At 43.2% G+C, this 25,355-nt stretch overlaps 1 protein-coding gene across 1 annotated transcript in view; it reads right to left on the bottom strand.

The window, feature by feature from the left end:
• The window catches only part of SCARA3 (scavenger receptor class A member 3), a 70,280-nt gene that overhangs the window by 19,544 nt on the left and 25,381 nt on the right, over positions 1-25,355 (bottom strand). The window contains exons 2-4 of the mRNA XM_033935473.1: positions 9,436-9,492; positions 8,327-8,446; positions 3,579-3,677 (exon numbers count right to left, since the gene is read on the bottom strand). Coding sequence (XP_033791364.1) covers positions 3,579-3,677; positions 8,327-8,446; positions 9,436-9,492 — 276 coding nt within the window. The remainder of the gene's footprint in view (positions 1-3,578; positions 3,678-8,326; positions 8,447-9,435; positions 9,493-25,355) is intronic.

The following is a 25,355-nucleotide window of genomic DNA, read 5'->3' on the forward strand; positions in this document are numbered from 1 at the left end:
TTAGTATGCAATATATATATACATATTTCATGTGCTTTTCTTGAATAATGCATTATTAAACCTTTTTTTCTATTATCAAATAGGAGTTCTCTTTACCCCCAAAATAGAAGGTTTAGTATGCAATATATATATATTTTTTCATGTGCTTTGTTTAAGTCAGTGTTTTTCAACCCTTTTTGGCAAAGGCACACTTGTTTCATGAAAAAAATCACGAGGCACACCACCATTAGAAAATGTTAAAAAATTTAACTCTGTGCCTATATTGACTATATATAAAGTAATTCTCTTGAATAGGAATCAAATAAACGCAAAGAAAGTATTTTATAATGCTGCCACCGCCAACAACACCATTGGCGGCGGTGGCACTCAAGTGGCTAAAGAGCCGCAGTTTGCTGGCCTAGGGACAACACTGGAGGGTGGCCAGCTGTGCACCCCCTTGGGACGTAAACCCGGGGTGGGGCAGACCGCCCCCCCACCCTGGTATGCCACTATCTGTACCTCACTCCCTCCCTATGACCAAAAATTCTCCTTTCTTCTATTCCCCGTGTACACAACCATCTCTTTCCCTCCCTTCCTCTCTCCAAAGTCCATGCCTTCTGTGTCCAAACACTCATTCCCTCCCCCACCTCAGCATCTCTTTCCCTCCCTTCCTCTCTCCAAAGTCCATGCCTTCTGTGTCCAAACACTCATTCCCTCCCCCACCTCAGCATCTCTTTCCCTCCCTTCTTCTCTCCCAAGTCCATTTCTTCTGTGTCCAAAAACGCATTCCCTCCCCCACCTCAGCATCTCTTTCCCTCCCTTCCTCTCTCCCAAGTCCATGCCTTCTGTGTCCAAAACGCACTCCCTCCCCCCTTTTGTGTTCCGTGTTTGCCTCCCAGCCCATCTTTGCAACTTTCTCAGCAAAACGAAGCTCAAGCCGCGAGGCTTGTCTTCTGCTTCCTGCCTGCCCTGCCGCGCACAAATAGCCGAACGGAAGTATTCTCCGACGTCAGCGCTGACGTCGGAGGGCAGGCTTTGCTTAAGCCCTCCCTCCGACGTCAGCGCTGACATCGGGGAACGCTTGCAGGGCAGGCAGGAACAGAAGACGAGCCTCGCGGCTCGAGATGTATTGAACTCCGCGGGTCCCCCGTCCAGCTCTCTCCTGTCCACGTGGGGTGGACCGCCCCTCTCCCTAGACTGGTGGTACTGCCCTGATGGCGGCCCTGACCGTACGGCACACCAGGCAACATCTCACGGCACACTAGTGTGCCGCGGAACAGCGGTTGAAAAACACTGGTTTAAGTAATTTACAAGTATTATTAAACATCTTTTGACCTTAATATTAAACTGGACTCCTTTTTACCCCCCAAAATAAAGCCCCATTCACCTATATGTGGATGCCTCCGGCATTCCTAAGTGACACCTAAGTCACGTCCACCTAACACCCAACTCACGCTCAAAAGTAGACCTCCTTTTGCAACACCTACATTTTAGGCGTTAGGCAGACATTTTAGGATGCTGAGTGGCATGCAAATTCTATAAATAGACATATATATTGAAGCCACGCGGGGCAGGGATGAGTAGAACTGGGCGGGCCTGTAGGCGGGTCTATGGATCTGGATTTTACATATGTAAAATCTAGTAACCCTATGCTTGGATCCAGCAGCACTTTACAGGACATACCTACAAGTATGCATATTTTGGTCATCGCACATAATTTTATGTGTGGGGTAATTTTGTAAGATGCATTTTACATGCATATACTGTCTTAAACACATACAAATGCCTTTATGACATTATCCTCTATGTCAGAGGTCTCTAAATCAGTGGTTCCCAACCCTGTCCTGGAGGACCACCAGGCCAATCAGGTTTTCAGGATAGCCCTAATGAATATGCATGGAGCAGATTTGCATGCCTCTCACTTCCATTATATGCAAATCTCTCTCATGCATATTCATTATGGCTAGCCTGAAAACCCGATTGGCCCGGTGGTCCTCCAAGACAAGGTTGGGAACCAGTGCTCTAAACTATGGCCCTCAGACTTATTTATTCTGGTTTGCTCATTGATCTAGAAGCTCAATGGATCCTAATCCATTCAAATGTTGCTGTCATCCCCATTCTGCTGCCGTAGCCACATCTAGCACCCTTTTCACCTTAATCCCCCTCCATAGTTGTGTGTCCTCCCCAATCTGACTGTAGCCCAGCATCTCTCTTCCCCTCTCTCTCCTGCTTCAGGCACAGCACTGACAGCACTTTAACAAATACCACCTTGCTCCAGCCTCAGAGCCTTCCCTCTGCTATGTCATGTTCCATCTAGAAACAGGAAGTTGAGTAAAAGGTGGAATGAAGCAGAGGGAAGGTTCTGGGATCAGTGTGAGGTCGCATGTGCTGCTGCAACCATTGCCTGGCAGGTTGCACCTGTGGCAGGAGAGGGAAAAATGCTAGGCCATGTGAGGAGGGGGGTGGAACTGGAGATGGTGGGAGAGAAAAAGATACTGGACTATGGGGGGAAAGAGAAGGAAAGAAAATGAGAGAGATGCTGGTCCACATGGGGATGTGGGAAGAGGGAGGAAAGAGTGAGAAAAATGCTGGACCATGAGTGAGATCTAAGAGGAGGGAGGGAAGAGAAAGGGAGAGATGCTGGACCGCAGGGGAGAGGAAGACTGGATATGCAAGTTTGGGGAGGAAAAAGGAGAGAGAGATATGCTGGATTGTGAGTGGGAGAGCAGAAGGACGGAAAAGGGAGATGCTAGACTATGGGAAGAGAAGAGAAATGCTAGACTATTACCTTCTATGCCAGGGGTCCCCAGACTGTGGGCCCAAAACCTTGTGGACTGCAGGACAAGATATGGTAAAAGGTTCTTTTGGGGGGATAGAAAAAGGTGACCATCCTCTCTTCACTTTGATCAGTAAATGAATTGTTTTTTTCAGTGATCAGAAAAGCCCAATTAGGTCCTAATTCCAAAAAGCTTGGAGACCTTTTTTCTGTGTGAATAAAGCAGCCTATGAGTATAACTTCCAAGTGACTGATTACAGAAGAAGCCTCTGTTCTAATAAGCAACCAACCAGAAGCACATAGTATTCATCACAGACCCCCAGGCCCCCCTAGACCCACCCCCAGTCCCGCCCAGTTCCACCCATCCCTGCCCTATTGAGCCCTAATCCCGCCCCCAATCCCACCCTAGCCCTGCCGCCTGCTCTTGTCAGGCAGGAGGGCATCTGCACATGCGTAGATGCCCTCCTACCCGACGACGATTTGTTAGAAGCTTTTCAAAAACCAGGACAAAATGCCGGGTTTTGAAAAGCCGTCTGGACCCCCGGACATGTCCTCAAAAGGAGGACATGTCCGTGGAATTCTGGACATCTGGTAGCCCTATTCCAAAGCCTGCTGAAAGCCTGAGGAAGGTGCGGCTCACTGGTACAGCTGCTGCCTCTGCACTCAGAGATCGGGCCATCAAATCCCAGTGCTGTTCCTTGTGACCCTGGGCAAGACATTCAATCCTACAGTGCTCACCACCTTGAATGTCAGCCTTGAATGCCATAGCCACAAAAAGGCAGTAGGCAAGTCCCTATTCCCTTTCCCTAACAATAACACTCACCAAGTTCTTGGACATTTTCCTGAACTGAAGTGATCTTCTTCTGATAATGAGACTGAGATTTACTCATGTCCTCAGTTATGGAATCAATCTTTTTAAAAACTGTAAAAACATGAATGGAAGGCTTGAAAATTACATATCACAGTTTGGGGGTAATTTTATAACAGGGCACCTGGGTTAAGTGAGCAGGAAAGTGCCTATTCTATTAAAAAAAAAAACCTCATACTTGCAAAATCTATATTCAAAGCACAGCCCTGCCTGCTCAAGATCAGGTGTAAATATCATCGCATGCGTTACATGAATATTTTATGAAATTCACACAAACTAATACTCTGCCCATGCTCTTCCCAAGCTCTGCCCTCTGTGTATGCCTAATGGAAAGGCATGTGCCAGCACGTACCATGCATACCTTTAAGCATGACCTAATTTTATAGCAGATTCAAGACCAAAATCACAGAGGAAGGGAAGAAAATTATACATAATCATACAGTCCTTCACTGTAGACTGAAGGCACTGTTAGCCCCCCCCTCCAAGATCACTGTTAAGTGGAGAAAAAAGTCCTCAGTGAAAACACAAAGAACTGAATTTTGTAAATGGCGCTGAAAAATAAGTGCTGACTAAAAAAAAAAAAAATGCTAAGAGCTATTCTAAATTCAACTCTCAAAGCTAGGTGCAATTTATAGAATAGCACTTGGCACCAGGAACTAAGCCTAACTTGAGGCATGATGATTTACATCAACTAAACCCTGGAGTAGAGAATGACACGGTGACAAAAGCTTGTGGGTCAGTGGTTGTGGCCATTCATACTCTCATTCTTATGGAGCCAAGTACAGGACAATCAAACCATTGTGACATCACTGATGTGATTGGCTCTTAGGCACTGGTGGAATGAGGCATTATGACATCACAATATCTGCTCTGGATACCAGAGACTGTCATTCTGTAGTGTCTATTTCAACCTCGGTCCTTCTACACCAGCATTCTTCAAAGCAAAGCTTTGTGGCCATTCATACTCTGATTCTTCCCTCTCTCCTTAAAGAATGACATGAAAATGGTTTACCGCGGTTATCCGCGGGGACGGGGACGGTGATTAATTTTGTCACCGTGTCATTCTCTACCCTGGAGTACAGCTTACAATCTAATCATGGCTTATTCCTGAGATAAACAGCATAAAATATTTTACTGTTTGGGATCTTGCCTGGTATTTGTGACCTGAGTTGGCCACTGTTGAAACAGGATACCAGGCCTGATGGATCTGTGATCTGTCCCAGAAGGGCAGCTCTTATGTTCTTATGAGTATTTCCTTGTGCCTAAAAAAGATGCAGATCTCCCCTGGTTCTATAACAGCGCATATAACATGACATAAAAACATAAAAGTAGCCATACTGGGTCAGACCAATGGTTTATCTAGTCTAGTATCCTATTTCCACAGTGGCCAATCCAGGTCACAAGTACTTGCATAAACCCAAATAATCGCAACATTCCACACTACTGATCCCAGGGCAAGCAGTGGCTCCCCCCATGTCTCTCAATAGCAGACTATGGACTTTTCCTCCAGAAACTTGTCTAAAACTTTTTTAAAACCAGCTACGTTAATCACTCTTACCACAACCTCTGGCAACGCGGTTCCAGAGCTTAACTATTCTCTGAGTGAAAAAATATTTCCTCCTATTGGTTTTATAAGTATTTCCCTGTAACTTCAAGTTTCCCCTAGTCTTTGTAATTTTTTGATGGAGTAAAAAATTGATCCACTTGTACCCGTTCTACACCATTCAGGATTTTGTAGACTTCAATCATTTTTCCCTTCAGTAGGGTTATCAGACGTCCGGATTTTCCCAGACACGTCCTCCTTTTGAGGACATGTCCGGGGGTCCGGATAGCTTTTCAAAACCCAGCACTTTGTCCGGGTTTGCTTCCTCACATAATTGCGAGGACGCAACATGGTGATGTCAAACGCATGTGCACGTGATGCCATTGCGTTGTGTCCGCACATGTGCAGATGCTGGCTGGGGGGGGGGGGGGGGGGAACGGGGCAGAACTGGGTGGTTCTGGGGGCATGACCATGGGTCCGGATTTTCCTTTGGGAAAATCTGGTAACCCTACCCCTCAGCTATGTCTTTTCCAAGCTGAAAAATCCTAACCTCTTTAGTCTTTCCTCATACGAGAAGGGTTCTGTCCCCTTTATCATTTTGGTTGCTCTTCTTTGCCCCTGATCTGCCAATGACCCTCCCATGGCCATGCCCCCTTTTTGGAACTGTGTGTAAAATTTACTTTTGGATCCTGGCACCTAACAAGACATACAAATTTTAGTGCCAATAATTGATTATTAGTACCTAAGTATCAGTGCTAGTTAGTTTTTTATTCAATTAAATTGGGCATGGGCCCAAATTTCCATGCGCAATTTTTAGCACCATTTATAGAATTAGGCTGCTAATCCCTTCTGGATCCTGTAAAAACTCCCCAATGCATAATTAAACTCTGGAATTCATTGCCAGAGAATGTAGAGAAATCAGTTTGCTTAGCAGGGTTTAAAAAAGGTTTGGATAATTTCCTAAAAGAGAAGTCCATAGGCCATTATTGAGATGGCTTGGGGAAATTCACTGCTTATTCCTAGGATAAGCAGCATAAAATCTGTCTTACTACTCGAGATCTTGCCAGGTACTTGAGATTTGGGTTGGCCACTGTTGGAAACAGGATACTGGGCTTGATGGTCCTTCATACTGTCCCAATATGTAAATTCTTATATTCTTAATGTAATCTAAATATTTAAACATACAAATTAGTTTAAAAATACAAAACCAATCCAGCTACTTATCTTCAAAGTTCAACTTCTTTACTTCCAGCACTGCAATATCTTGAAATCAGCCTTCAGTTCTCAAAGACAAGGGGATCTATTACCCCATACAGTTCTGTGGAGTTTTTTTTCAAGACCAGTTATGGTGTTTTCAGTGGTGTACCAAGGGCGGGCTAGTCGGTGTGGTTCGCCCAGGATGCAGGCTATAAGAGGGTGCACAAAGAAGCCATGGGGCTATAGTCCATATATGCGTGGCTATTAGCTCAACTGAGCCCCCAGTCCCTCTGATGTCACCTTCCTGTTCTGGGACAGGGTACTGGCAGAGCCAACAGCTTCATGCATGCAGACTGTGGCCCCATGATCGCTCCACACACTCTGTTGACTGCATAGAGGAGGATTTGCATGGAGGAGGGGGGGTGCTCTGTCCTGGGTGGCAACCATGTCAAGTACACCACTGGGTGTTTACCCTTGTTTTTTTTTTCAGAAGGGATTTTTATTTTCACTGAGATCCTTTTTTTCCACTGAATAGTGATCTTGAAGGGGTCTAACAGTGGTTTTAGGCTATAGGGAGGGGAAGAATTTATGTGTGATATATCTTATTTAATAGGAGCCATGTATGAGGGTCCGCATAAAAGTTATCAGCCCAACCAACAATGTTGGGACAGTCTCCATCAAGGGCTATATATTAGCCCAGCAATTTTCCACTTTATTTGTTCCATATTTTTCTGATGGAGTGAAAAAAGTGGAAAATCATTGGACTAAGGGCCTGATTCTCGAAATGTGCATCCTGATTACAGGGTTGCACCGTTTTTTTTTTTTTAAGTGTCTCAGGCAGGAAGCCTACATTGTAGGCCACTGTAGCATGTCTGCTGAGATGCGTACTGATGCTTATGCATGCCCAAGATGGGGCGTGATTTTGCCCTGAAGTGATCTTGGGAGGGCTTAAGCATTGGTACGCATCTCCGTAGATGCAAGACAGACACCTTAAATGTAGGCCTGCACAATGCTGGCCCACATTTAAGGCGTTTGTCCGGGAGTGTAGACACGATTATGAATAGGATGCCAATGCACAATTGATATGTGATTGGCAGCTGCTTCTTAGGTTGCCGCCAATATCGGTGTCCTATATAGAATCAGGTCCTAAGTGTCTAGCCCTCAATGGAGACTGCCCCAACTTTGTTGGTTGGGCTGAAAACTTGTCAGCGGCCCCTTGTACATGCTTCAGGGGCAAAAATGGTTTATAAAATTGCTATCCACATGTCTATTTTTTTAAGAGTTTGAAATACAAAATAAAAGACAATCACGTAGTTTAACACGATCAGACTGCAATCCTCATTGATCCCTTTGAGTTACTGTCTTATTATTCATTTTTATTTTATTTATATACTGTATATCATTCTTATAAAAAGAGAATAAACTTATCTTGCGTTACAGCGCCACCTCTTCCGACGAGCCACGTTTCAATACTTCATCAGGGAAATAAGGTGTAACAACATACTGCACTGCAATAAAACACACTACTACTTTTGAAGGAATTAACGCTCTGTGCTTATGTGAACATATGTTGCTTTGTTTTCAAGACAACGTAGACAGGAAATTAACAGAGCGTGTTTTAATGCAGTGCAGTATGTTGTTACCACCTCATTTCCCTGATGAAGTACTGAAACGGGGTTCGTCGGAAGAGGTGGCGCTGTAACTCAAGATAAGTTTATTCTCTTTTTATAAGAATGATATACAGTACATAAATAAAATAAAAATGAATAATAAGACAATAGCCTGATCGTGTTAAACTACGCGATTGGCAGTCTGAAGATCCCAAAAAATTACTGCATTGTCTTTTATTTTGCATTTCAAGCTATAATGTATTCAGATATTGAGTAGCCGTTATTTAGTATTTATTAAGAGGTCATAGATTAAATCACTGTCCTAATCCCTATTTGACCGAGGATCGACTCACCTATTGAGGCAACCACTACAATAGCGATTATCATTAACACAAAGACAACATATAAGGCCTTCACCAATATCTGCAGTGATAGGTTCTTCTGGCATCTTGCGCAGTTTGTTTTTAGCCTGCCTGAAAAACAGAACATATATACCTGTATCTTTTATTTTGTCACATTTTTCTAGAAAAATTATAAAAACACGAAGAACACAGATCTGTGCAGACTGGAGAAATAGGAGCAAACTTTAAAATAGGGAAACTAACCCCCTCTTTCACTAAGGTATGTTAAATGCTAATGCGTCCATAGACTAACATGCACGCGTTAGCGTTTAGCGTGTGCTAACTTGATTAGCGCATGCTAATCGGTTAGCACACCTTAGTAAAAGAGGGCCTAAGTCTGCACACTGAAGGCTGGACACAGGGAGGTTTATTATTTAGGTTCTGAGGTCAACTACAACTGAAACTTTTTTTTATCATTGCAATGGTTTGCGCAAAGCAAGAGTTTCCCTCGCAGATGATCCCGAGTGTGACATCTGTTAAATGAGTTGCTAAAGCAAGGCCCTTGCTCGTCTCTGCATGTTACAGATCCCATAGGCTGTCTGCAAGAGTTAAGAATGCTCACCTTGGAGTCATGGCCAAATTAGAGCCTGACCGAAACCGAATCTGCGTCCAAAACTGGCCGATCACTTTTTGCAGAAACTGAAACTGTAAACAAAGTTACATTCCTCCAACAGCTCCCACTCCCTCCCCTCTCTGACCAAAAAGCCCCCCTCCTGGGACCATGACCCCTCCTGGGTCTACCTCGTTGTTGGTGGATAGTAGGTACAAGAAATCCCCACTTTTTCCTGCACATAGACAGTTTCAGTTGAAATAGTTGCTGGGATCTTCTCTGGCAGTCTTGTGAGACTGCTGCTGGAGGTCTCAGCAGCCATTTTGGGACTGGAACCAAATTCCAACAAAAGCTGTATAAACATGGGCAGGCTTAAGTGTAGCAGAAGTGTACCTCAACAATTTCTAGCCCTCTGCCATACACTATTATTACTTAAACACTCAACTCCTTTTCACTCAATCAACTTCCACTATCAACACAAATATCTAGAAAATCAGATATGTGGACTTACTGTTTTGCCGGTTCCTAAAGGATGGCATATGTTCCTCCTCACCAATCAGCATTTCTTCTGAAATACAAAAACAAATACTTATATAGTTTCCTTGTACCCAATCTTCTCTGTGGGGTCCTTTTACTAAGCTATGGTAAAATGTAGCCTTAGTATGCCCTTATTTGAGTGTCTCCCACACAATACAATACAGTCATATTTATATACCTCTAGTACCATTAAGTTCAAAGCAGTTTACAATTCAAAGAGACTAAGGCAATTTCTTGGGAATAACATCATTTAAACTTCTAATCTGAAATCACAATTTTAACATTATACAAACCTCTTAAACAGTGCAGCTTTCAAATCTTTCCTAAATAAAGACTAGTTATGAGAATTAAGAAAACATGGGAGCAAGACTCTTCCAGTTCTTTGGGGCTTGGAAAGCAAAACGACTTTCATGAAGTGTAGCTCTCTTTAAGCCCATTACCAATGGAAGTAGAAAAGGATAGTTGTTATAGAGCATGCTTGTCCAACCTATGGTCCTGGGGCCAGAATCTGGCCCGCCAGGTGCTTTTTCTCTGACCCTCGGAAGCTTGGTGATTCGTGTAATGCTTAGAGCAAGATTCATAGGAGCTAACTTTTGAAAATGTCCATCAGACATCTCTTGACATAAAAAAACCTTGATTTTGGTCTTTAAAACACGCTTAGCTCGATCTCCCTCTTACCTTGATAACCTCTTGATACCTTACCTACCATCACATGTTCTTCATTCCCTCAAGAAAAATCTCCTCATAGTCCTGCCTGTAAGACATATCACTTATGCATCCACCTGAGATTGTATCTTTTCACTTAACGACCCAATGCTCTGGAACGCTCTCCCAAATCACATAGGACTTGAACCAAACCTCAAATACTTCAATATTCTCCTAAAATCCTTCCTATTTGCTGATGCCTACAACTGACAGTCACTCCCCTTCTTTCCAGGTCCCTATCACCTCTTTTATACATGGCATACAGAGGGAATTGACTTCACAAGACAAGCATGTTCCTGTTTTTCCTACTTCCTACTATCTTCTCTACTATTGAAATATGTCAGGTTTAATCATTTTTAAATTTGTATTTCCTTTGTAGAACGATCTAAACATCAAAACAAGAAGATGGGTTTCTAAAGATTTTGTGTGCTTAACTCCATCTGAATCCTCTAAAAGTACACATTTACTAGAGCTGCTGCTTTAATGGTCATGACAAAACCACAGACCGCTCAAGAGTCATAGAAAATTCAGGAGACTCACCAGCACGCCATTACATTGCAACAGATGATAATTAGCAGATTTTTTTCCACATAGATTTGCACTGTGAAAGCCATACATCAACAAATCCCAGAGATTTTCATAAATTACAGTTAAAACTGACAATTAGACTGTAGTTCCAAAAATATCTTATTGTTTTTCATTTTCCTAGGGAGCCTTCATCTTGTGATCTAGCTTCAAGCCTTCTGAAATTACCACAGTTCAATAATTCCTTGCTAAATAACCCATGCTTGGGTCTCCCAAATCAGTGAAAAAAATCCCAAATAGCGGGCAGAGCCTTTTGTGCCATACTACTAGAATTGTCTAATTTCAAACAGCAGTTTTTATTTTGTTCACTATAGTATCATTATATATGCACCCTCATTCAAAGTACTATACTTAATACAGTATATAGCTTATATTGCTCTCAGATCTCAGCGATGTAGCTCCACGTGCAATCAAAACTTCATTGCTATTAGGAGATGTCTACATCAGATCTTCACTGATCCATTTGTTTTTTAGAAGTATTTATATACTATTCATATTTTTTCTTTCTTTATACTCTTATACTTCATTTAAATATAAATAAATAATTGCAAAACCTAGCTTTTTTAGTTTGACGGTAAAGGTGATGGAAAAAGCCCCCTTTACTGACTGAAACTAAAAAAAGCTAAGTTGTAGTTTATATCTTCTTGGCAGCTACCATGCAGCGTCAAAGAGCAGGCCTGCCCCCGGAAGTAGAATGAAGGGTTCCAGGGCAAGCCTCCTTGTTGACACAGCACAGCGGCTGCTACAAAGATATAAAGTACACCACCAGGAAATGAGTGGGAGAGTGGGCACCAGGGCCGGATTTTCCTATAGGCTAACTAGGCTTCAGCCTAGGGCCTCAAGATCAAGAGGGGCCTACATTCAAATTGTTAGCAAAATTAAAATTACACTATTCTAAAAACAGTGAACACTAAAATACTGAACCGAAAATAAGGAGAAATTCTACGCTTCGGGATTGGAACCGGCTCCGGCCGCAACGGGGCGCCGCCACGGCTTCTCCCTTTCTTTTTCTCGCCCTGGGAGGAGGATCAGGGAGGGAAAGACGTCAGTCCAGAAACAGCTGGGCAAAGCCCAGCCCCGCGGGGAGAGAGGCAAAACGTGGATCCGTCAGGACAGGACGGCCCAGACTGGCATTGGGGGGGAGGGTGTCAGTGGAAGGGAGATGGGAGGCAGGCAGGCTGGCATCGGAGGGGGGGGTGGAGGGGTTTAATGGAAGGCAGGCAGGCAGAATGGCATGGGGGTGGTGTTCAATGGAAGGGGGATGGGAGGCAGGCGGGCATCGGAGGGGGGTGAGGTGAGGAAGTACGCACTGGGGGCACTATGGACATAGGAAGGGGCAATGTTGTGTGTTATGTTTGATTAGTTATTGTTACAAGTACTATATATGGTACTGAGAATAAATGTCCAAATAAGTGTTCTCGACTTTTTTTAATTTATTATCCGTGTCATATTTTTTATAAAGGTTAGTACCAATAACAACATGTTTCATTTAACATATTGATATATATCACAGTAATGATATATTTTATTATCTCTCATGTAATTTACAAACTTAAAAATGGGAGGTGAAAGGGCCTCATAAGTGGAATAGCCTAGGGCCTCTTTTCATCTAAATCCGGCCCTGGTGGGCACCAACCATTGACTGCCAATTTCTGGGGAGGCCATGGCCCCTATGGCTTCCCTGTTCCAACGCCTATTCCTAACAGCACCTAAGTTTTTGCCAAGTACTTGTGACAATGCCGGGAAGAAGTGGAGTCGGGAGCTGGTGGCAGGCCATGCTGCAGGATTACGCTGCGGCTAGGGCAGAGCTCCTAGCCCCCCTCCCCCCAACCAAACAGCATTCCGCTGCCTGTGCTGTTAGGTGTAATTCTGTAAACAGCACCTAGCGGTTGACTGACAGCTATGCCGACCAGCACCTGCAAGCTAGGTACTGTTTATAGAGCCCTGCCTTAACTGTTTACTTTCACTTAAGTACATTTTTTTCATGTTCTTCACTTTTACTTACACACACAAACACCCCTTTTATAAAACCATAGCACGTTTTTTAGCTCCAGGCATGATGGTAACAGCTCCGACGCTCATAGAACTCCTGTTTACTGCTGCGGCTGGCACTACAAACCATGCTATGTTATCAAATAACCAGGGCTCCTTCAGTGCTGTAGCATGTAGTTGATTGCCAAGAGCTAGAGAAGGTGGCAGTTCGTTTCCTTGCTTCTATTCTGGGACTGATAGATCTGTCAGATTGTTCCTCTGCAACTCTGAATAGATATAGACACATATACTGAGATGTGTTAGGCATGTGGATTTACAAAAAAGAAGATTAGCAAAGGTAAGCACCTAATCGTTCATTGGTATTAGATCCTCGGTATGGGTCGCGTTAGGATAAAAACTTGTATTGCAAAATCTTACACTGTAACTATGTCAAACTTAACCTGTAAACTGTATATTATGTATATTGGTATTAGATCCTTAGTATGTGTTGAGTTAGAATAAAAATGTGTATCGAAAAATTGTACTGTATCTATAGCAAATTGTAAAGGCGCCTAGATCAGCACCCCTAGCCAATCTAAGAACCTAACTTACCCCCCACCCCTTTTATCAAGCCGCATTAGAGTTTTTTAAAATCACTGACCACTGTGGTAAAAGCTCTGTCACTCATAGGAATTCTATGAGCATCGGAGCTTTTACCACAGCGGCCGGCGATTAAAAAAAACCCTTATGCAGCCTGATAAAAGGGGAAGGAGGTTTAATTTAATAGGCTTAATCGGTGCCAATAACAAACTTAATTGACTTGATAATTAACTTAAAATTAATTGGGTGGTAGGCACCTAACTCGACAGGCACCTACTGATTTTAGGTAGGCGCCTAACCCAAGGCGCCTACCAGAGAGTGGGCATGGTTATGAACGGATCACGGGTGGATCTTGGGAGTGTTTTTCCATGTAGGCACCTAAAATGGACTTAGACACCAGTATTTACGCTATGAAAACCCTGGCATAAATAGAGGGCACCTAAGGTTCAGGCACCTATCGGTGTGATTCTATAAACAGCGTCTCACTGAAGATTGACAGGTGCTATGCACCGCATTCCTTGCTACCTAATTTTTAGTTTTAATTTTGTCGTTGATAGTATTAGGTGCCATTGATAGTCTTAGTGCCTACAAAATGAGTGGTGGTAAGTGCACACATAACCTCCCCCTCCCTCTTTTACAAAAACACCGAAGAGGTTTGCAGCATTGGCTGGTACACTGAATGCTCTGTGCTGCTCTGATGCTCATAGAGTTCCTATGAGCGTCAGAGCAGCACAGAGCATTCAGCACACCGGCCGGCACTAAAAACCTCTTCCCTACTTTTGTAAAAATGGGAGGGGGGAGGAATAGTAATTTGACAAAATGGCTACATGTTAATGGTACCATTAGTACATGGCTATTGCTACAAAACAAATAGGAAAAAGCAACTTTTACGGTTGTGTTGTAATTGCCCTTATGTTGAACAATTTTGGAAGAATTTCCATCAGCTTAAGAACATAAGTATAGCCTTACTAGGTCAGCCCAATCACCGTTCTTACAGTGGCCAATCCAGGTCACTAGTACCTGGCCAAAACCCAAGGAGTAACAATATTCCATGCTACCAATACAGGGCAAGCAGTGGCTTCCCCCATGCGGATGCGGGGGAGTCCCTGGACGTCGTGTACTTGGACTTCAGTAAAGCTTTTGATAGCGTCCCACACCGCAAGTTATTGAACAAGCTGAAATCAATGGGATTAGGGGAAACACTAACTGCATGGGTTAAGGATTGGCTAAGTGGTAGACTTCAGAGAGTAGTGGTAAACGGTACTCCCTCCAAAACGTCGGAGGTGACCAGTGGAGTACCGCAGGGCTCGGTCTTGGGCCTGATCCTCTTCAACATATTCATAGGAGACCTAACCCAAGGGCTTAAGGGTAAAATATCATTGTTCGCTGATGATGCCAAACTTGTAACATAGTTGGTAAAAGCATTTTGCCAGACAGTATGACATGGGACCTACTTCTGTTGGAGCACTGGTCATCGACTTGGCAGCTAAGCTTCAATGCTAAAAAATGTAAAGTCATGCACTTGGGCAGCAGAAATCCGTGCAGAACTTACATACTATACGGTGAGACCTTAGCTAGGACTAAGGCAGAACGTGATTTAGGAGTGATCATTAGCGATGACATGAAAACTGCCTGTGGAAAAGGCTTCATCCAAGGCAAGACAAATGATGGATTGTATCCGTAGAGATTTTGCCAGCAGGAAGCCAGAAGTCATAATGCCAATGTACAGATCCATGGTGAGACCTCATCTGGAATATTGTGTACAATTCTGGAGACCACACTACCAGAAAGATGTGCTGAGAATTGAGTCGGTTCAACGAATGACCACCAGGATGGTCTCGGGGCTCAAGGATCTCCCGTATGAAGAAAGGCTAAATAAATTGCAGCTGTACTCACTTGAGGAACGAAGAGAGAGAGGAGACATGATTGAGGCGTTTAAATATATCACGTGCCGTATCGAGGTGGAAGATGATATCGTCTTTCTTAAAGGACTCTCGGCCACAAGAGGGCATCCGCTGAAAATCAAGGGAGGGAAATTTCATGGCAACTCCAGAAAATATTTCTTCACCGAAAGGGTGGTTGATCGTTGGAATAAACTTCCACTACAGGTGATTGAGGCCAGCAGCGTGCCAGATTTTAAGAGTAAATGGGATTTACATGTGGGATCTCTAAGGGGGTAAAGTCAGGGGGGTGGATCAATGGAGTGGGCAGACTTGATGGGCTTTGGCCCTTTTCTGCCGTCATTTTCTATGTTTCTATGTTTCTCAATAACAGATTATAAATAGTGCTTCTGACCATTTTGCTGTGGAATGGGAAAAATTTTGTGTTAAAAACATAAGACTGAATTGCTCCCAAATGTCTAAAAACTAAAATATTGTGACAGAATAATGAATGGTTTGATTCAGAACTTCTTGTGTTGAAACAAATATGTAGAAAATGGGAATGAAAATAGTTGAAAACAGCCCATCTAGAATTAGGAATGAATGGAAGTATTCTATTCGCAATTTTATAAGGCCTTTTTTTAACTGAGATTCTTATAATGTTACAAGATAATAAACAATTATAAGGACATTTTCCATGCTAAAAGAAAATCTAGGCAGATAGGTTCAGATATTTCAAATGTCAAGGTTTTATAACGCCTATCAGCTCTAGTAGTAGTTAGTCAGCAGACTGACACTGCTCAGTTTTCCCAATTGAAATTGATAAATACACCTTCTGCTAATCAATTAGCTAATTTCTTCCAAACTATGAGAGCACTATTTACTACTGAAATGCAAGAAGAAGATTATGTGATTACATCAGATTTAACTGAAGTAGCTGGGGATAGACTCGTCAGATTTTTCTCTTGTAGACTGGAAGGTATTCAATTCATTGTTCTTAAAATACTCTAAATCGTACTGTATATTAGACCCTTGCTCTTCTTATTTGTTGATATCAGCTGCATTTGAATTTCTACTACTACTACAGTGAATTATGTCTATAGAGCTACCAGACGTACACAGTTTTATACAGGAGACAGTCCCTGCTCAAAGGAGCTTACAATTTATCCCCCCCCCTTTACAAAGCCACACTAGTGTTTTTAGCACCAGTCACGGCGGTAACAGCTCGGACACTCATAGGAGTTCTATGAGCGCTGAAGCGCTTATCGCAGTGGCCGGCACTAAAAATGCTAGTGCAGCTTTGTAAAGGAGGGGATATGTGAGGATATCTTTTGTATGCTCAGATTTTTTTGTATTAATTTATTATTTTAATCTCCTAATGTTTTGTTATTGTTGTTTTGGTTTTTTATACTGCTGCTTGAAATTTCTGCTTCTTTTGTATAAATGGATTCAGCATTTCCCAAGTTTTTCCTAAGTTATCTGGGAGAGATCATAATTATGCAAATCCTGAAGGACTTAAAAGAATCTAGTCATCTTGCTTCAAATTGGAGGAGTGTGTGGCACAGTGGTTGGAGCTACAGTCTCAGCACCCTCGGTCTGTGGGTTCGAATTCTGTGCTGCTCCTTGTGACCCTGGGCAAGTCACTCAGTCCTCCATAGCCTCAGGTACATTAGATAGATTGTGAGCCCACAGGGACAGATAGGGAAAATGCTTGAGTACCTGATTGTAAAACCGCTTAGATAATTACAAGCCTGTTGTGTCCATCTCATTGTTTGTAATATTAATGGAAGCACTGGTTTGTGTTCAGTTGAAGAACTATTTAGATAAACACAATATTTTACATCCATCTCAGTCAGGATTCCGATCCAGGTATAGTACGGAGACAGTGATAGGGTCTATTCATGACAGAGCCAGATCTTTATTGAGTAAAAACTACAAAGCTCATATTTTTCACTTTGACCTATCATTTAAGAAGAGAAAGAATTTTCCATGACTCTTGAGCGGTCGGTGGTTTTGTCATGACCATTAAAGCAGCAGCTCTAGTAAATGTGTACTTTTAGAGGATTCAGATGGAGTTAAGCACACAAAATCTTTAGAAACCCATCTTCTTGTTTTGATGTTTAGACCATTCTACAAAGGAAATACAAATTTAAAATGATTAAACCTGACAGCAAATGAGGACACCTGAAATTATCAGTCACACTGAACTGACAGACGATTTGAAAGCAGAGACATAGTCAGCTATTGGGAGGATGTCCATAGATTTCTAGTACAGGCAGTCCCCAAGTTACAGACGCCTGAAGTACGATGCATAGTTAAGAACGTGGTTGCAGCTTCATTTGATTTCACTGAACAGTATTTCCTGTGGCACAGATTCCTACACTTCTCCTATAGCAAATTGAGGAATAATACATGGCCACATTAAGAACAGTATGTGGTTGTGCATGCTGTACCTTAGAGGAACACTAGTAGGTATAGTTGCCCTTTTGTCAGCTGGGAGCAGAGGTAAGCAGTAAGAAACTTAAAATCTACAAGTTCAGAGTTACATACAAATCCAACTTAAGAACAGCTTTAAAAACATAACTCATTCTTAATCCGGGGACTGCCTATATTGTCATAAGAGTTTTGTCTCCATGAATTATAAAATATCTGACCATATTCCATTGGGAGGAACATAAGCCATTATTAAGATGGACCTCAAAAAATCAATTGCATATTTCTAGGATAAGCAGCATAAAATATATTTTACTTTTCTGGGATCTTGCCAAGTACTTGGCCATTACTGTAAACAAGATAATGGACTTGATGGTCTTTGATGGATGTCCTCTCTTTAGAGGATTGTCCGGGTGCCTGGAGGGATTTCCAAAATCCAGCAGTATGTCCAGGTTTTGGAAGCGCTCGAGCTTGGGGCTATGTCTGGAGGACCTGTGCGCATGCGTGGACATCGACATGATGTCACATGCATGCGCACATGCATATGATGTCATCGTGCTAACGCCTATACATGTGTGGAGGTCCTCCAGATGTGGCCCTGAGCTCGGGGAAGGAGACACGAGGTTTGGATGGGGGTAGGGCTGGGAACGGGGTGAGGCAGGGCCAAGCGTCCTTGTTTTTTAAAGAGGAAATCTAGTAACCCTATTTTTATAATCTAATGAAGGCATGCGAATCCCCATTACACAAATTTGCATTGTTTACTTAGCTCAGTAACATTCCTCCTCCCTTTCTTCCTATTCGACAAATTCATTGACCAAAACAGACCACCCTCAAACTAAAACAAACCCCCATAAACGCTATTCAATCTCTCAGGAAGCTCCAATTTTTCATGTATCCTTTACCCATGGAACTTAAATTAGTATGTAACTTGTTTATGTAACTTTTCTATTTTAGGCTCCTCATTATTTGCTGACTGTCCAGCCTTCTTTCATTGTGAACCGCCTAGAAGTCGCCTGACTATGGCGGTATAGAAAAATAAAGTTATTATTATTATCCTGTTCTTCTTTAATACAGTCTAGTATAACGGCATCCAAGTCATGGTCCTTCATGAATTATCTCTCCATGACCGCCACTAAATCCAAGTCAGCCTCTTCCACCACAACATCTAAATTGAGAACCTTATTTCCAATACTACAGCTGTTAGTGTACACTGCTTTCCAGATATTGCAACTTTCTTCCATTTCTATAGAGCTTTATAGCCTTTTACATACCTGGGGGCTTTATTTACCCATTCCCACCATAAAGCTATGCGATGTTTTGGCGGAACCGTTAGCCGTGCTCTTCAATCTCTCCCTGAGAACGGGGAGAGTCCCCCTGGACTGGAAAACTGCCAACGTTGTTCCTCTGCACAAGAAGGGTTGCAGAGCGGAGGCTGCGAATTACAGACCAATGAGTCTCACATCAATAGTGTGTAAACTCATGGAAACTCTACTTAAAGGCAAACTAGACACAATACTGGATGAGGGGAATCTGAGGGATCCCTGCCAACATGGATTCACTAAGGGCAGGTCATGCTAGTTCAATCTTATCAGCTTCTTTGACTAGGTGACAGGAAAACTGGACTTGGGAGAGTCTCTGGACATAGTGTACTTGGATTTCAGTAAAGCTTTTGACAGTGTCCCACACCGTAGACTATTAAACAAGATGAAATCAATGGGGTTAGGTGAGAAACTAACTGCGTGGGTCAAGGAGTGGCTGAGTGGAAGACTTCAGAGGGTGATGGTCAATGGCACCCTCTCTGAGACATCGGAAGTGACTAGCGGAGTGCCGCAGGGCTCAGTCCTGGGACCATCCCTTTTCAACATATTCATAAGGGACTTGACCCGAGGGCTTCAGGGTAAAGTAGCACTGTTTGCCGACGACGCCAAACTGTGTAATATAGTAGGTGAAAGTAATCTCAAGGATAGTATGACGCAGGATCTGATCACATTGGAAAACTGGTCCTCGACATGGCAGCTGGGCTTCAACGCTAAGAAGTGTAAGGTCATGCATCTCGGTAGCAGAAATCCATGCAGAACATACACCTTGAATGGAGAAACACTAGCTAGGACTTCAGAAGAACGGGACTTGGGAGTAATCATCAGCGCAGACATGAAGGTTGCCAAACAAGTAGAGAAGGCCTCATCCAAGGCAAGGCAAATGATGGGATGTATCAATAGAAGCTTCGTCAGCCGCAAACCTGAAGTCATAATGCCACTCTACAGAACCATGGTGAGACCTCATCTGGAATACTGTGTGCAATTCTGGAGGCCACATTACCGGAAAGATGTGCTTCGAGCTGAATCGGTCCAGCGGATGGCCACTAGGATGGTCGCTGGACTCAAGGGTCTCTCATACGAAGAAAGACTGGGCAAACTGCAGCTCTATACCCTAGAGGAGCGCAGGGAAAGGGGTGACATGATTGAGACATTCAAGTACGTCACAGGTCGTGTATAGGTGGAAAACGATATATTCTTTCCCAAGGGACCCTCGGTCACAAGGGGGCACCCGCTCAAACTCAGAGGAGGGAAATTTAGTGGTGACATCAGGAAGTATTTCTTCACAGAAAGGGTGATAGATCACTGGAACAAACTTCCGGTGCAGGTGATCAGGGCCACCAGTGTGCTCGACTTTAAGAATAAATGGGACATCCACGTGGGATCCCTACGACGGTTGAGTTAAGGAACTAAGTCATTAGCACTCAGACTTAATAGGGTGGGTAAATGGAGTGGGCAGACTTGATGGGTTGTAGCCCTTTTCTGCCGTCATCTTTCTATGTTTCTATGTTTCTAAAGCCCTCTTCAGTAGGTTGGCCAGTCTGCTGCCACAGACACTTCGGACCAAATTCAGTAAATGGTGCTCAGATTTAGGCACCAAAAAGATCTGTGCTTAATTCGTATTTTATAAAAGGCACACTGTTTCAAGCGCCCTTTATAGAATAGCACTTAGCATCAATTACCCTGTCCAACTGTGGGTATGCAGATGATAAATATAAAATATATGATGAACAATTTCTAATCATGTTCTGATTGTCATTATAACACCACCTTTATAAATAATTAATAATAAACACTTTTAACAATATTATTTTTTACTGTTTTCTTCTTTGAGCAATGAAACTAGGGGTGGGCATATCATAAATGTTGCAAACATCAATCTTTAGTTTAAATACATGCGCAAGGACAGTTTAGGTGACACCATCATAATGTTAGAGCGTTCCACCATCAATTGCTCTTGAGAATCGTAATTTAAAGCATGTAATGTAGTACCTATAATAATTATTATACACATGCTATATATAAAAATCTTTTTTCACAGAAAGGCAGCTTATATGCTACATCCCCCGAAGAAGACCCATTTGGGGTTGAAACGCCTATAAAAAACAAAGGGAGTCAGGAAACATCAATGTTGATGGTGGCAGGGTCACCAAGTTTAAAGATAAGTTTTGCCTTTTGTTTATTAATTAATTGTTGCATGAATTTATTGAGAGATTTTTAAGTAAAAATAGCAAAAATATTAAAAAGATAAAAACAGTTTATTGGTAGGTGGTGGTGGGCATAAATGATTATAAAGCCTTACATGATAGGAACTTGAAATGATATACATATCATAAGAGGTTCTAAAGATAGATGTTTGCAACATTTATGATATGCCCACCACTAGTTTCATTGCTCAGAGAAGAAAACAGTAAAAAATAATATGGTTAAAAATGTTTATTATTAATTATTTATAAAGGTGGTGTTATAATGACAGTCAGATCATGATTAGAAATTGTTCATCATATGTTTTATATTTATCATCTGGATACCCCGCTTTTTTCTATTAAATATTCCTTACAGGGTGGATGTCTTAAGGCTTTATTCTGTGACAACTGTGGGTATGAGCATAGACAGCGGAATGCTTTTTGTTTGGGGAGAGGTCCAAGACCTCTCTCTCCAGCTCCTGCCTGCCCCACCTACCACCTACCCAGCCGCTCTCATTTTAAATCTTTGGGTAGCGGCAAAGAGTGAGCCTGCTGCCGTTGTTCTGCCCTGGAAGTCTTCATTCTACAAAAACTGGATGCTGCAGAATGAAGACCCAGGGCACGCCGATGGCAGCAGGCTCACTCGTTACCGCTGCTTGAAGATTTAAAATGAGAGTGGCCAGGGTGGGAGAGCCATCTCTTCTGACCGACCACCAATTTTTTTTGGGGGGGGGGCATGGCCCCTGTGGCCACCCCTGTTCTAACACCCATGGGAATGAAGACTTATACATGCTGAAACCTAGTGCAAGTCTTGATGCGCAAGTTGGTACACAATCCACAAATTCTATTAATACTTTGCCTAAATTTTGGGAATGCTCTTCACTTGCCCCTCCCATGGTCATTTGGACTGAACTCAAGACATTTTCTCTCTGATATTCAGCAAGTGGCGGTCAGTGGTTTTTTTAAAATGCTGATCATCACCGGCTAACTTATATCCTAATAGTCAGTGCTGGGCCATGTCCAGGCACTGGCACTGGCACTAAATATCAGAGCAACAGTTTGGGTGGCTAAGCACCCCCCACCCACCCCCGAGTTTATGCAGGCCTGTCCAATATTCAGCCAGGGCTGCATAAGAGTTATGTGGCCCCAGATGAATATTGGACCAGTGGCCTGCATAGGTTTTTTTTTTCTTTAAATTTAAAAAAAAATCCTCCCAAAACTCTTGCTTTCCTCCTCTCCTGACCTCCCCCGAACATGTTCCTACCCTCTCCCCCAGGCTTTGTCAAGAATCCCAGAAGCTCCCACTCCCACCATCTGGGTAAGCCCTTTGGGCCTACCTATGTACCTGGTGGTCCAGTAGGGGGTGGTTAGGGGCAAGAGCACAGCCCACACACTCCTGCCCCTTGTGGCAGCTCTACAAAATGGCTGCTGTGACCTCTTGAAACAGCTCACGATATTACACAAAGTACTGCGGCTTGCCAAGAGAGGTTGCGGTAGCAATTTGAAGAGCTGCCACAAGGGACAGGAATGAGGGGGCCTTGCTCCTGATGCCAACGACCCCCCTCCCCCCCCACTGGGCCATCAGGTGCTTAGGTAGGCCTACCTAGACAGTGGGGGTGGGAGAGGCTTTCAGGGTGCTTAGCGTAGCCTGGAGAGGAGTGCAGGGATATGGTTTTTTTTGGGGGGAGGGATCAGGAGGAAAGGAGAGCAAGAGGTATGTTCGAGGGGAGGAGGGTGTTAGGAGGATTTATTTCTTTTTTAAAAAAACTTTTGTGGGCCCTGGCCCTATATTCAGCTGTCCTAAATTCATCCGCTTACCATATATACTCAAATATAAACCAAGACTTTTGGGACAAAGAAATGGCCCAAAAATGAGAGTTTCAGTTTACATTTGAGCCTCCTTTTGATGATGATACTTTTTCCTCCCCTCCCCTCCTGATGACCAATTATGCTATCTGGCACTGCTATTCTCCACTCCCTCCAATGACCAGCACTGCTATTCCCCTGATGACTAACATTGCTATCTCTCCCTCCTCCCCCCTGATGACCAGCACTCTTATCTTCCACTACTCACTCCCCCCTGCTCCAGATCAACATCGTACTTACAGTCCAGATGCTCTAGAAGCCGACACCAGCTCTTTGTGCTGGGCTGAAGGGCCTTGAGCATCTGCACATTCTCAAGGCCTGCTGGTTCCCGCCCTATCCAGGATTCTCAAAGGGAGTCCAGCAAGCCGTGAGCATGCGCAGACGCTCAAGGCCCTTCACTTGCACAGAGTGTCAGTGACAGTTTCCTGAGCACTGGGTCTGTAAGTGTGATGTCGGTCTGAGGTGGGGAGGGGGGAGGGAAGCAGGTAGCTGAGGATAGGAATGTCTAAGTTACTGTTCTGTTGATTATATGATTTTATATTCTTCTTTTGTACACTGCTTAGACAATTTATTAGCAGTTTATCATATTTTTTAAAAACTTGAGAAACTTTAATTCCCCAGTGCTGCCGGTACCCTCTTCTGTACTTTTCTTTTGCCACGGTCCACCCCCTTCTGCAGCAACTTCCTCTTTCGGCTAGGGAGGATCACAGTAAAGGAACAGTGCAGAGGAGGCTGCCAGCAGTGCAAGAGAATCGTTCCCATGCTAGCGACCTCTTTGTAGCTTTCATGGTGAGGGGAGCTTCAGAACCAAGTGGAAGAACATTTGGTGGAACCGGGGGGTGGGGGTGGGAAGAGAGAGATGCTGAATGGGAAGGGTAGAAAGAAGAGGATGGGAGGCACATGGATGGAGGAGAGAGAAAGGAGATGGTGGCACATAGATAGAATGAAGGGGAAAAGATGGGGCACATGGATGGAAGTGGAAGAGCATGAGATGTAGATGAACTGCAGATAAACAGCATAGAAATCTATCTAGAAAGCAGGTTTTGAAAATAGCAAATTAGAAGGTTTTGAACATAAGAATAGTCTTACTGGGTCAGACCAATGGTCCATCAAGCCCAGTAGCCCATTCTCACAGTAGCCAATCCAGATCACTAGTACCTGGACAAAACCCAAAGAGTAGCAACATTCCATGCTACTGATCCAGGGCAAGCAGTGGCTTCCCTCATGTCTTTCTCAATAATAGACTATGGACTTCTCCTCCAAGAAATTGCCCAAACCTTTTTAAAAACCAGCTATGCTATCCACTCTTACCACAACCTCTGCCAATGCGTTCTAGGGCTTAATTATTGTCTGAGTGAAAAAATATTTCCTCCTATTGGTTTTAAAAGTATTTCCCTGCAACTTCGAGTGTCCCCTAGTTTTTGTAATTTTTGACGAAGTGAAAAATCGATCCATTTGTACCCATTCCACTCCACTCAGGATTTTGTAGACTTCAATCATATCTCCTCTTAGCCTTCTCTTTTCCAAGCTGATAAGCCCTGACCTTTTTAGTCTTTCCTCATATGAGAGGAGTTCCATCCCCTTTATCATCTTTGTCGCTCTTCTTTGAACCTTTTCTAGTGCCACCATATCTTTCTTGCGATAAGGAGACCAGAACTGAATGCAATACTCCAGGTTAGGTCGCACAATGGAGCGATACAGAGGCATTATAGCATTCTTAGTCTTGTTAATCACCCCTTTTAAAATAATTCCTAGCATCTTGCCAACGCACATTGGGTGGAAGGTTTCATTGTAATATCTACAATGACACCCTGATCCTTTTCTTGGTTGCTAACCCCCAAGGTGAACCCTAGCATCTGGTAACTGTGTTTTGGGTTATTCTTCCCAATGTGCATCACTTTGCATTTGTCCACATTAAATTTTCATCTGACACTTGGACACCCAGTCTTCCAATTTTCCTAAGGTCTGCCTGCAATTTTTCACAATCCACATGCGTTTTAACAACTTTGAACAGTTTAGTGTTGGTGAGAAAAACGTCCATTTGCCACATTTTGAACATTTTTCTTTTCTGAAAATGAGCTCCATAGTGTGTGATATTCAAAGTCAATGTTTGCAGATCAAAAGATTTATAGTAGTGAGAGGCAGAAAATCAGATACGGTTATCAGGTCAGAGGGGGCAAACGGGATAATTGCCCAGAACCTGCACAACAAGGGCTCCACATTAAAGGACCCCTGATGCTAACTAGGCCTATTCCTTAGCTTCTGCCGTGTGGCTCTGCAGGATTTTTGTTAGCCCTGCAGCTGAGACAGTGAGGTGTGAAAATTAAAAACATCTGTCATGAATGAAGGAGT

The sequence above is a fragment of the Geotrypetes seraphini genome, chromosome 3 (genome assembly GCF_902459505.1).
Source record: "Geotrypetes seraphini chromosome 3, aGeoSer1.1, whole genome shotgun sequence".
In the NCBI taxonomy this organism is placed as follows: domain Eukaryota; kingdom Metazoa; phylum Chordata; class Amphibia; order Gymnophiona; family Dermophiidae; genus Geotrypetes; species Geotrypetes seraphini.